At 45.4% G+C, this 13170-nt stretch overlaps 1 protein-coding gene across 1 annotated transcript in view; it reads right to left on the reverse strand.

Moving 5' to 3' along the window:
- The window catches only part of LOC142244292 (glutamate decarboxylase 1-like), a 141686-nt gene that overhangs the window by 103472 nt on the left and 25044 nt on the right, over window positions 1-13170 (reverse strand). Inside the window, exon 5 of the mRNA XM_075316499.1 lies at window positions 7080-7134. Within this exon, the coding sequence (XP_075172614.1) occupies window positions 7080-7134 (55 nt within the window). The remainder of the gene's footprint in view (window positions 1-7079; window positions 7135-13170) is intronic.

The following is a 13170-nucleotide window of genomic DNA, read 5'->3' on the forward strand; positions in this document are numbered from 1 at the left end:
TCAGCGCAATTTTCGAAACAAATTTTTTTTCCGTTAGGAAGTTAGAAGGGGTCAAAGGTCATCAGCAAATTCTCATTTTTCCAACAAAATTTACAAAATAATTTTTTTAGGGACCACATCACATTTGAAGTGACTTTGAGAGGCCGAGGTGACAGAAAATACCCAAAAGTGACCCCATTCTAAAAACTACACCCCTCACACTGCTCAAAACCACATCCAATAAGATTATTAACCCTTTAGGTGCTTCACAGGAACCAAAGCAATGTGGAAGGAAAAAATGAAAATTTTACTTTTTAACACAAAAATGTTACTTTAGCCATAAAATTTTCATTTTTACAAGGGAGAAAAGAGAAAGTACACAATACAATTTATTGTGCATGTTCTCCTGAGTACGCTGATACCCCATATGTGGTAAAAATCAATTGTTTGGGCGCACGGCAGAGCTCGGAAGGGAAGGAGCGCCATTTGAATTTTTGAACGCAAAATTAGCTGCACTCATTAGCGGACGCCATGTCGGGTTTGAAGACCCCCTGAGGTGCCTAAACAATGGAGCTCCCCCATAAGTGACCCCATTTTGGAAACTAGAGGCCTCAAATAATTTTTCTAGATGTTTGGTGAGCACTTTGAACCCCTGGGGGCTTCACAAAAGTTTATAGCGTTGAGCCGTGAAAAGAAAAAAAAAATTTTTTACCACAAAACGGTTGCTTCAACTAGGTAGCTTTTTTTTCACAAGGGTAACAGGAAAAAATGCACCATAAAATGTATTGTGCATTTTCTCCTGAGTACGCAGATACCTCATATGTGGTGGAAATCAAATGTTTGGACACACAGCAGTGCTCGGAAGGCAAGGAGCGCCATTTGAATTTTTGAGTGCAAAATTAGCTGCACCTGTTAGCGGACGCCATGTCGGGTTTGAAGACCCCCTGAGGTGCCTAAACAATGGAGCTCCCCCACAAGTGACCCCATTTTGGAAACTAGAGGCCTCAAATAATTTTTCTAGATGTTTGGTGAGCACTTTGAACCCCTGGGGGCTTCACAAAAGTTTATAGCGTTGAGCCGTGAAAAGAAAAAAAATTTTTTTTACCACAAAACGGTTGCTTCAACTAGGTAGCTTTTTTTTTCACAAGGGTAACAGGAAAAAATGCACCATAAAATGTATTGTGCATTTTCTCCTGAGTACGCAGATACCTCATATGTGGTGGAAATCAAATGTTTGGACACACAGCAGTGCTCGGAAGGCAAGGAGCGCCATTTGAATTTTTGAGTGCAAAATTAGCTGCACCTGTTAGCGGACGCCATGTCGGGTTTGAAGACCCCCTGAGGTGCCTAAACAATGGAGCTCCCCCACAAGTGACCCCATTTTGGAAACTAGAGACCTCAAATAATTTTTCTAGATGTTTGGTGAGCACTTTGAACCCCTGGGGGCTTCACAAAAGTTTATAGCGTTGAGCCGTGAAAAGAAAAAAACAATTTTTTACCACAAAACGGTTGCTTCAACTAGGTAGCTTTTTTTTTCACAAGGGTAACAGGAAAAAATGCACCATAAAATGTATTGTGCATTTTCTCCTGAGTACGCAGATACCTCATATGTGGTGGAAAGTAATTGTTTGAGCGCATGGCGGGGCTCAGAAGAGAAGGAGCGCCATTTGACTTTTCAAACGCAGTGCACTGATCGGCCGCTGCAGGACGCACGGTCGGATGCGATAAAAAAAAGCGTCGGGGATACGTAAAAAAAAAAGTCACGCCAAAAATTGACCATGGATGCAGATACGTTATGTGCATCCCTGATCAGCGCTTGGCGGGACGCACGGACGGATGCGATACAAAAAGCGTCGCAAATACGGAAAAAAGTCACGCCAAAAATTGAGCAGGGATGCCGATCCGTTATCTGCATCCCTAATCAGCGCTCGGCGGGACGCACGGACGGATGCGATACAAAAAGCGTCGGGGATACGGAAAAAAAAGTCACGCCAAAAATTGAGCAGGGATGCCGATCCGTTATCTGCATCCCTGATCAGCGCTCGGCGGGACGCACGGACGGATGCGATACAAAAAGCGTCGTGAATACGGAAAAAAGTCACGCCAAAAATTGACCATGGATGCCGATCCGTTATATGCATCCCTGATCAGCGCTTGGGGGGACGCACGGACGGATGCGATACAAAAAGCGTCGGGGATACGGAAAAAAAAGTCACGCCAAAAATTGAGCAGGGATGCCGATCCGTTATCTGCATCCCTGATCAGCGCTCGGCGGGACGCACGGACGGATGCGATACAAAAAGCGTCGTGAATACGGAAAAAAGTCACGCCAAAAATTGACCATGGATGCCGATCCGTTATCTGCATCCCTGATCAGCGCTTGGCGGGACGCACGGACGGATGCGATACAAAAAGCGTCGGGGATACGGAAAAAAAAGTCACGCCAAAAATTGAGCAGGGATGCCGATCCGTTATCTGCATCCCTGATCAGCGCTTGGCGGGACGCACGGACGGATGAGGTGTAAAAATGGACAGGGGATACGGAAAAAAAAAAAAAGTTATACTCACAGTACCCACAGGACTAGCAGGAGGATCACTGACCAGAAGAGCTGCAGAGGAATAGATGGCAGAGAGATGGACAGCTTTACAGGAGCAGCAGGCAGATCAGCAGAATGCCCAGGAAGGACCCAGCGATGGACGCAGATGTGATCAGGCCGGTGAAGACAGGTAAGAGGACGTCGGGGGAGAGCAGAGGGGGAGGGGGGGGGGTGAGAGCAGAGGGGGAGGGGGGAGAGCAGAGGGGGAGAGCAGAGGGGGAGGGGGGGAGAGCAGAGGGGGAGGGGGGGAGAGCAGAGGGGGAGACCGGAGAGGGAGCTGCAGAAGCAGAATAGAAATAATGGGGGAGGCAGTCAGATCGCGGGGGGAGCGGATCGGGATGTCGGGGGGGGGTGGTTGGGGGGAGCAGATCGCGGGGGGGGCACGGCAGGGGCTATCACGGCAGCGCGCAGGGGCACCACGGGAGCGCGCACGGGCTGCAAAGTGAGCACAGTACTCACTTTGCAGCAGCAGCGGTGGTAGCAGATCGGGATGCCGGAGGGGGCAGATCGGGGCGTAGGGGGGCAGATCGGGGGGGGCACGGGCAGGGGCCTTCACGGGAGCGCGCAGGGGCCTTCACGGGAGCGCGCAGGGGCCTTCACGGGAGCGCGCAGGGAGCGGAATACTTACCATTAGAGCTGCAGCGGCGGAGACATCAGAGGCGGCGGCGGCAGCAGCAGCGGTGGCGTGGTACCAAAAGTACCAGCCACTCCACGCTGCAGCCATGTTGGGGGAGGGCTCGCAGGCCAGCACAGGCCTGGGGAGGGCGGCCACCGGCAGATCAGACCGCCCCACTGCACACTGATTGGAGCGATTGCGCGTCATAGCACGATCGCTCCAATCAGTGCTGCAGGGGCTGGGGGCGACATGTTTGAGGTCCACCTATGATATGCTGCTGCAGCTGCGGCATCTCATAGCTGGATCTCACAGGATCGCACTAATTCGGGCATTATTTTTGCCGAAATTAGTGCGATCGATGTGGTTGGCGGTTCAGATTTGAACAGCCAATCACATCGATCGTCGATAGGGGGTGGCGATGCCACCCCCCCTGGGGTCAAGCAAAGGTCCCCTGCTGTAAGAAACAGCAGGGGACATCATTTGAAAGCCGTTGCTATGGCCACGGCAATCAAATGAAGTTTAGGCCGTAAAATTACGTCCCTGGTCGTTAAGTCACGTTAAAATAGGACGTAATTTTACGGCCCGCGGTCGTGAAGGGGTTAATAGATAAGTATCTGCCTGTAATTCTTAACATTGAGAATACTGTTAAGGCTAGGTTCACACTCTGCGTTTTTTTGACGCTGCGTTTTTATGCGTTTTTTGCGGCAAAAAACGCACAAAAACTCACCCGTGACGCGTTTTTGCCGCGATTTGGTGCGTTTTTTGCTGCGTTTTGCTGCGTTTTTGCTCACTGCGTCTTTATGCGTTTTTTATCAGTGAACAAAAAAAAAAAGGTCTGATGTCATTTCCTTCTTCAATATGTTCTTCATTCTCCACTAGTGTATGCAAGAGAGCCGACAGCTGCAGAACTACAAGGCTCAGCATACTCCATCCAATAGTGTATGCAGGAGAGCAGACAGCAGCTGCAGAACTACAAGGCTTAGCATGCTCCATCCAGGACTGTATGCTGGAGGGAGAGTCAGGGGGAGCAGACCTACAAGGCTCAGCATCCTCCATCCAATAGTGTATGCAGGAGAGCAGACAGCAGCTGTCGAACTACAAGACTCAGCATCCTCCATCCAATGGTGTATGCAGGAGAGCAGACAGCAGCTGTCGAACTACAAGGCTCAACATCCTCCTTCCAGGACTGTATGCAGGATTTCTTTGCCCCCCCCAAAAAAAAAATGACGTGGGCTTCTCCATATTTTTGTATGCTAGCCAGGTACAGCAGGCAGGTACGGGCTGCCCCCAATCCCCAGCTGCCTATTTGTACCTGGCTGGGAACCAAAAATATAGAGGAGCCCTTTTTTTTTAATTATTTCATGAATTTCAGGAAATATTAAAAAAAAAAAATGACGTCCAGCCGGGTGCAACTAGGCAGCTGGGGATTGGAATCAACAGTGCAGGGTGCCCATGCTTTCTGGGCACCCCCGCTGCGAATTGCAGTTTGCAGCCACCCCAGAAAATGGCGCTTTCATTCTTCTGGCGCTGTATCCAACTCTTCCAGCTGCCCTGATGCCGTGTGGCTCACTGGGTAATAATGGAGTTAGGGCTAGCTGTATATTATCAGCTAGCCCTAAGCCCGAAATTCATGGTGTCCCGCCAATATTAGGCATGGCCACCATGAATTTCTAGTAAAGATAAAAAAAAACACAACACAGAAAAATATTTTTATTAGAAATAAAACACAACACAATTAGTGAATCCATCTTTATTGAAATAAAGAAACCCCCTCCGCAGTAATCCTGGGTCAAGGGTCCCACGATGTCCAATCCGGATCCAATATCATCTGATAGGTTTGCCGGAAGGCAAAGCGATCAGATGATGTGTCAGGTTCAAGGCCGGAATCACATCACACATCAGCTGATTGTATAAAAGCCGTTTATACAATCAGCTGATGCATCGGTGTAAAAAAAAAATACTCACTTATGTGCTGATTACCGGCAGCTCCTGGAGCGGAGTCTGATCCCGTCCGATCGCTGCAGGAGCTGCCGGTAATCAGGGATGAAGTCTCCTGACGCATCTGCTGATAGGTTAAGCCGGCCAGCCGCTGGCGTCACCCCGAGACTTACGATCAGCTGATGTGTCAGGTGACTGCATCAGGTGATCCATCGCCAGGTCCTGCATCCTGCAGGCATACGTACCCGGGGAGACTGCACACACCCGGAGCGGCGGTACCGGGAGGAGGAGCTGGGAGCGGGCATGGCACCGGGACCCTGCAGACAGGTGAGTATGACATTTTTTTTTCTACTGTTCACTTTTGATTTCGCAGCCGCTTCCACCTCCTGCCCGTACATGACGCCGCACGGCAGCATACATGCACAGGACTTGAGGTGGAAGCGGCAGTGACGGTACCGGGAGGATTCACGCTTCTGTATTTACTGACAGAAAGAATCCTCTTCCTGTACACGTCACTTTACTACCCACCTCCTGTGTTTATAGCTGCGTTTTTGGTCTTAGAAACACACCAAAACGCACCTATTTGCGTTTCTCATTGCGTCTTTCAACATCCCATTGCACTCAATGGATGAAAAGTGTAGTGAAAAACGCGTGAATAATTGACATGCTGCGTTTTTGTGGCACCACAAAAACGCAGCTGAAAAAAAACGCTGTGTGCAGACAGCAAAAATGAAAACTCATAGACTTTGCTGGGGAGGCAAAGTCATGCAGTTTTCTGAGCAAAAAGGCACCCGAAAAACGCGCAAAAACGCCGCGAAAAACGCACTGTGTGAACTTACCCTAATACTGACCAAATCCCATATTCCATTTGCCAAAATGCAGATACAAACTGGCAAAGAACCTCCATGACACTTCAATATTATTGCAGATACTCAGTGTGTCGATCTCCAGCCATTTGGTAACTAAACTGTCTTATGTTATCGCAAAATATTTCAAATTATAACTCAAAGTCCAGAGCACCAAGTCATATGTTTTTTTATCGATAGTTGAGTAATTTCTCCTGGTATGTCAAAGGAATAATTTTAGGACGCAAAGACCACTTATGGCCAAATGTCTCCAAACAGTAGATCGATGCAACTTGGATGCAATGGTTTCTACCAGTTCTGAGGTTTCCTTGGTCCCCATCTACATGTATAGTCTCCAACTTTAATAAATTCTTGATGTCATTATTGGTGGTAAATACAGTCAGATACTTATCCATCATGTAATATTATCAGGGAGGAGTTAGACTGGCTTAAAATGTATTCTGCTGCAGGACAATGACCCCAAACATACAGCCAATGTCATTGAGATTCATCTTAAACATAAAGAACAAGTGGTTCTTGAATTTATCACAAAGTGACTCACTTGGTCACCATTGCGTGCTGGTATCAACAATTTAAGTACACTTGCTATTTGTTCCCTTCTAAATGACCTATGCTAATAACCTGGGAGGAGATGAACACACCAAACACATTAGATTCCACTCTGCAGCCACTATTACATCATATGTCCAGTACAACATGGAAAGTTGAATGAAAGGTCCTCTTTCAATAGGCTGCTGGTTACCATCCATCTATATGGGGAGGTCACTGACATTTATAAAACTGTGATTTGCATTATGGCATTTGAAAGGGGTTCATTACAGTCTAAATAGACCTTAGACCATTACATATCTTTTTGGGACATTTAAATCTTAGCAGTACTGGTGACTCCCTGTAAATTAAAATTTTGGGAAAAAAAATTGTTGAACCATGCAATTTAAAGTTTTATAAGATTTGATCATGTCTATTTACCATTGAAATGTCCCATTAAAGCATAACATCATTCAGGTCTACCTCTTTAGAAGGGTTTTTTGAGAGTATACCGAAAGAACATTTTAATAGTGCTGTTTAACATAGAGAACTCACTTTTTTCTTCTCAGCCATTATCTTCTCCTCCAAATCAGAAGGCATCATCTTGCCCCTGACAAGACACAGTAATTATAATGTTATATCCTATGTGCCACTGTATTACAAGAATGCTTTGAAACTTTAATCATTTAATACTTTTAAAAAGGAGTGCTTTCCTTACATAGTTTGCCTAGTGCTGACAGTATCAAACTTTAGGAACACCTCTTTTTAACAAGGGAGATGTCAACTATCAGCTGTCAAGTTATTTCTAAATAAATTGCCCCCCCTCCATTGCCGTTTTATGGAGAAAGTTGAGAGACGGCAGGAGAAACCAGTGATTCCTTATGACATTAATAGGATTAGAAGTTGTGTTAAATAGACAGGACCTTTCATGATCGTTAAATCTTTTTGTTGCATTTTGTAGCCACAATAAATTATATAGCACATAAAAACAGTTTACATAATATTTCTTATTATGTTAATATTTTTCTTTTTGTACATTTCTAAATGGAAATATATCAGTATTTAGTTGTAACTTGTAAAAATCTACCTAACATTATATAATCTGTTTTTACCTTCCACTAAAGGCCGCTTTACACGCTGCAATATCGTTACCGATATTGCTAGCGTGCGTTCCAGCCCCCATCGGTTGTGCGTCACAGGCAAATCGCTGCCCGTGGCGCAAAACATCGCCCGGACCCATCACACTACTTACCTGCCTAGCGACGTCACGTAAGGTGAGGTTCCTCGTTCCTGCGGTGTCACACATAGCGATGTGTGCTGCCTCAGGAACAATGAACAACATTGTACCTGCAGCAGCAATAATAATTGGGAATGGACCCCCATGTCACCTATTAGCTATTTTGAACGTTTTTGCGACGATTCAAAATCGCTCATAGTTGTCACACGCAATGACATCGCTAACGCGGCCAGATGTGCGTTACAAATTCCGTGACCCCAACAACATCGCTTTAGCGATGTCGTAGCGTGTAAAGCGGCCTTTACGATATAACGAAATCAAAATGCAACTTCACGCATTCCCTAAAAGTATAGAAAAGGTAAAGATTACCATTTAGAAGTTCACTTACCTGGAAAGTCATAGTCATACAGCGAACACAAGTGGGAGTGAAAAGTGGCATTTCATGCACAGATCTTAAATGGAACTTGTCGTGTCCCCATACACTATTAACCTGCAGATGTGGGGTTAATCTGCAGGGTAAATAGCATTCTAAAGCTGCACTGAAAGCCTTGCTACTGGGAGGAAAGTAACCTTATTCTTCAGGGCAGCCTTTAGCATTAAGTTATACATCAACCTCCAGCACAGCTTCTGTAACTGCACTGCTCAGTATATAGTGAGCAGCGGCTGTATCCACACCCTCTTTCTGACTGACAGCTGGCTAAGGGTATGTGCGCACGTTGCTTTTTACCTGCTTTTTACCTGCTTTTTTGCTGCTTTTTCTTCTGCGCTGTTTAATGCCAAAATGGATGTGTTCTTCTATTCAAGCAAAGTCTATGGGAATTTGGGTTTCTTGTTCACACTATGTTGTTCAAAATGCTGCCTTTTTGTGGCAGAACTTTGGTCAAAAACTCAGCTTTGCAGTGCAAAACCCAAATGGCAAAAACAATTGACATGTTGCTTCTTTGAAAAGCTGAGTTTTTGACCAAAGTTCTGCCACAAAAAGGCAGCATTTTGAACAACATAGTGTGAACAAGAAACCCAAATTTCCATAGACTTTGCTTGAATAGAAGAACACATCCATTTTGGCATTAAACAGCGCAGAAGAAAAAGCAGCAAAAAAGCAGGTAAAAAGCAGGTAAAAAGCAACGTGCGTACATACCCTTAGGCAGTTCAACATTGTATCAGTGCTACAGTCATATGAAAAAGTTTGGGCACCCCTATTAATGTTAACCTTTTTTCTTTATAACAATTTGGGTTTTTGCAACAGCTATTTCAGTTTGATATATCTAATAACTGATGGACTCAGTAATATTTCTAGATTGAAATGAGGTTTATTGTACTAACAGAAAATGTGCAATCTGCATTTAAACAAAATTTAACCGGTGCAAAAGTATGGGCACTTCAACATAAAAGTGACATTAATATTTTGTAGAACCTCCTTTTGCAAAAATAACAGCCTCTAGTCGCTTTCTGTAGCTTTTAATGAGTTCCTGGATCCTGGATGAAGGTATATTTGACCGTTCCTGTTTACAAAACAATTCCAGTTCAGTTAAGTTTGATGGTCGCCGAGCATGGACAGCACGCTTCAAATCATCCCACAGATGTTCAATGATATTCAGGTCTGGGGACTGGGATGGCCATTCCAGAACATTGTAATTGTTCCTCTGCGTGAATGCCTGAGTCGATTTGGAGCGGTGTTTTGGATCATTGTCTTGCTGAAATATCCATTCCCTGCGTAACTTTAACTTCGTCACTGATTCTTGCACATTATTGTCAAGAATCTGCTGATACTGAGTTGAAGCCACGCGACCCTTAGCTTTAACAAGATTCCCGTGCCGGCATTGGCCACACAGCCCCAAAGCATGATGGAACCTCCACCAAATTTTACTGTGGGTAGCAAGTGCTTTTCTTGGAATGCCGTGGTTTTTTGCCTACATGCATAACGCCTTTTTGTATGACCAAACAACTCAATCTTTGTTTCATCAGTCCACAGGACCTTCTTCCAAAATGTAACTGGCTTGTTCAAATGTGCTTTTGCATACCTCAGGCGACTCTGTTTGTGGTGTGCTTGCAAAAACGGCTTCTTTCGCATCACTCTCCCATACAGCTTCTCCTTGGGCAACGTGCGCTGTATTGTTGACCGATGCACAGTGACACCATCTGCAGCAAGATGATGCTGCAGGTCTTTGGAGGTGGCCTGTGGATTGTCGTTGACTGTTCTCACCATTCTTCTTCTCTGCCTTTCTGATATTTTTCTTGGCCTGCCACTTCTGGGCTAAACAAGAACTGTACCTGTGTTCTTCCATTTCCTTACTATGTTCCTCACAGTGGGAACTGACAGTTTAAATCTCTGAGACAACTTGTTGTATCCTTCCCATGAACAACTATGTTAAATAATCTTTGTTTTCAGATCATTTGAGAGTTGTTTTGTGGAGCCCATGATGCCACTCTTCATAGGAGATTCAAATAGGAGAACAACTTGCAAGTGGCCACCTTAAATACCTTTTCTCATGATTGGATACACCTGCCTATGAAGTTCAAAGCTCAATGAGGTTACAAAACCAATTTAGTGCTTTAGTAAGTCAGTTAAAAGTAGTTAGTAGTGTTCAAATCAAGAAATTGATAAGGGCAGCGGTCAAATTTTGTTTAAATGCGGATTGCACATTTTCTGTTAGTACAATTATTATTATTATTATTATTTATTATTATTATAGCGCCATTTATTCCATGGCGCTTTACAAGTGAAAGGGTATATGTACAACAATCATTAACAGTACATAACAGACTGGTACAGGAGGAGAGAGGACCCTGCCCGCGAGGGCTCACAGTCTACAGGGAATGGGTGATGGTACAATAAACTTCATTTCAATCCAGAAATATTACTCAGTCCATCAGTTATTGGATATATGAAACTGAAATAGCTGTTGCAAAAACCCAAATTGTTATAAAGAAAAAAGGTTAAAATTAATAGGGGTGCCCAAACTTTTTCATATGACTGTATTAGTTAGTCTCAGAGAGTTGTTACAGTTGCCTCTCACTGTGTACTGAGTGGTGATTGAAGCTGCGCTGGCCACGCCTCTATGACTGAAACATGGAGGCTGCAGGGAAAAATGAAATTCCTTTCCTCCTGGTAGCTAGGCTTTCACTCTAGTGACAGGGCAGCTTTGGAACACTGAAAACCTGTTTATTAAAACATATCATCAGATTAATAGCATTTGGGGATGTGATAGGTTCCCTTTAAACAGAGGCCTGTAGGAGTAAGATGACCCTAGATTAAAAGGCACATGCTTTCTAAGAATTTTTTCATTTTTAATTTATGGAGAGTAAACATGCACAGACATAACATAGGCTATACTTCCTTATACAGAGGTTTAACCTGTAGTTTGTTGCATTATATAGACAGGCATCAAATGGTATATGATGAAAGTAGCACTAGTGAAAAATACTAATGAATATCCAACCATATGCTATTAGGAGGGTGGTGAATACTTCATGTACTAAATGCAAAAAAAGCGAAAAAGGGTAAAGGCCCCTTCTCTCATCAAATTCCCCAGATTTATTCTACATAACAGACACTGTAGGTTTCTTAAATAGCTTTAAGATGCTTCAGAATTGCTCTGAATAGCTTAAATGCCAATCTCCTGTGAACGCTGGCTGAGCGCAGGTGTGCCGCCCTTGAGGCTTCAGTCACCACAGGGTACTATATCTCCAGATGTGTGGTACTAATCCCGGGTAAGGAGGAAGTCGGTGCCGGTTCACAACATCCACAACCACACATAAGACAGTTGCCCTCTCACCGGGACGGGGTTAGGGTAGGGTCATTTAGGATGATCACCATATCATCTGGGGCCTCCCACCCACTAACTCTGGGGCTCGAGTGGGTGGGGCGACTGATCTGGGGAGTAGGAGCCACAAACGCACTCGAGAGATTCGACACCACCGGGAACCAAGTGAGATGCAAGAGAATAAGGTTGCTGAAGGGAGAGGTAAAAGTGCGGAGCCCTAGGCTGGTGGGCACTTCATGGCCTGCCAGTAGAATCCGCAAGGCAAAGGATTTAAGTCTTCTGGCCCACAACAGCGCCCGGGGCAAATCAGCATATAGAGCCAGGAGCTATGCCCATCAACGGACTTGCGCTGTCTGCTATATGGGACAGGGAACATAACCATCCCAAGGACTCGGATCCTTGTTTAGCTTAAAGTCGCAGGGACTCACACACTAAGCACAGGGAGGAAGGACTCACGAAGTATCCCTCCGGTACCAGGCCCCGATTTATCCGGAATCGTCTGGAGCCCATCACAGCGGAGTCTGGCAGTCCAACAGCAGGAGCAACTCAGTGAGTAGACACCTTAAACTGCAACCGCTGTGTCGTCTGATCCTTCCCGCGCCCTGCGCTTCCCACACTGGGGTTGACAACTACTCTCAACATCCTCCTTGGTGCCTAGCTCTGCCTGTGGAGAGCTGCAACATCTGAGCTGTGTCACCATCTGCCCCAGCAGAGAGAGAGAGAGACTTTGCGCAGTGGCGGCTCCCCTCCTGGCTGCCTACCACAGGTGGCATCACAAAAGACAACTACCCCACATCATCACCATCATCCCATCCCCACCATTTTGGTTGACACGCGGGATCACGGAGCTGGGCCAGGCCACTGTGACAACCCAAACCCCTCAACACCAGCCCGGTGATGAGTACTCCCCAAGACCCTGCGGGCGCATCACAGGTATTCAAAGGAACTATGTCATGAGTTACTCAGTTTATCAGATGACCCCTTGCTGTCATGACCACCCATCTGCACCCCATTATTATTTTACGGGGCAGAGATTGACAGTGGGATTTAACTAGTCAACACATCTGTTAGCTGCTCATGTTGGCTGATCAGATCAGCCAACATGTGTGGGGAAATGTGGGCTCACAGCGCAAGCTCACATTAAATAGACAAACATGACCTGTAACATACATTTTGTCATAGTTTGTGAAGGGGTTGAATAGGAAACAAACCCCTGCAAAAAAGGTAGTAGTGAATTCAACTGGTGCTATCATGATGAATTTCTGAAAATAGCATACTTGTGGTCATGTGACCGCTCACTCTCACGGTCAACACCAAAGAATGTGCAGCCTTCAAGCTGTAAGAATTCAGACATCTCCAGCTACAGAGAATGACTGCAGACTTTCACTAGCAGACCAGATAACCCCTTTAACCAGGTGGAGATTTACTAGACCTGACTAAGTCACTAGACTTTAAAGGAGAGTAGGAGATTTCTGGAGAAGGAACGGAGAGCTCTCTGCCACGAGCTTCTTCAGAAGAATGATACACAATCTTTCTGGCCATTGGATTACAAGGAGAGAAAAAAAAAGACTTGTTTCTAAAGGTCCCGTCACACGCAGCGACTAACGATATATCGCCAGGGTCACGGATTCCGTGACGCACATCC

Source organism: Anomaloglossus baeobatrachus, chromosome 6, assembly GCF_048569485.1.
Source record: "Anomaloglossus baeobatrachus isolate aAnoBae1 chromosome 6, aAnoBae1.hap1, whole genome shotgun sequence".
Lineage (NCBI taxonomy): Eukaryota > Metazoa > Chordata > Amphibia > Anura > Aromobatidae > Anomaloglossus > Anomaloglossus baeobatrachus.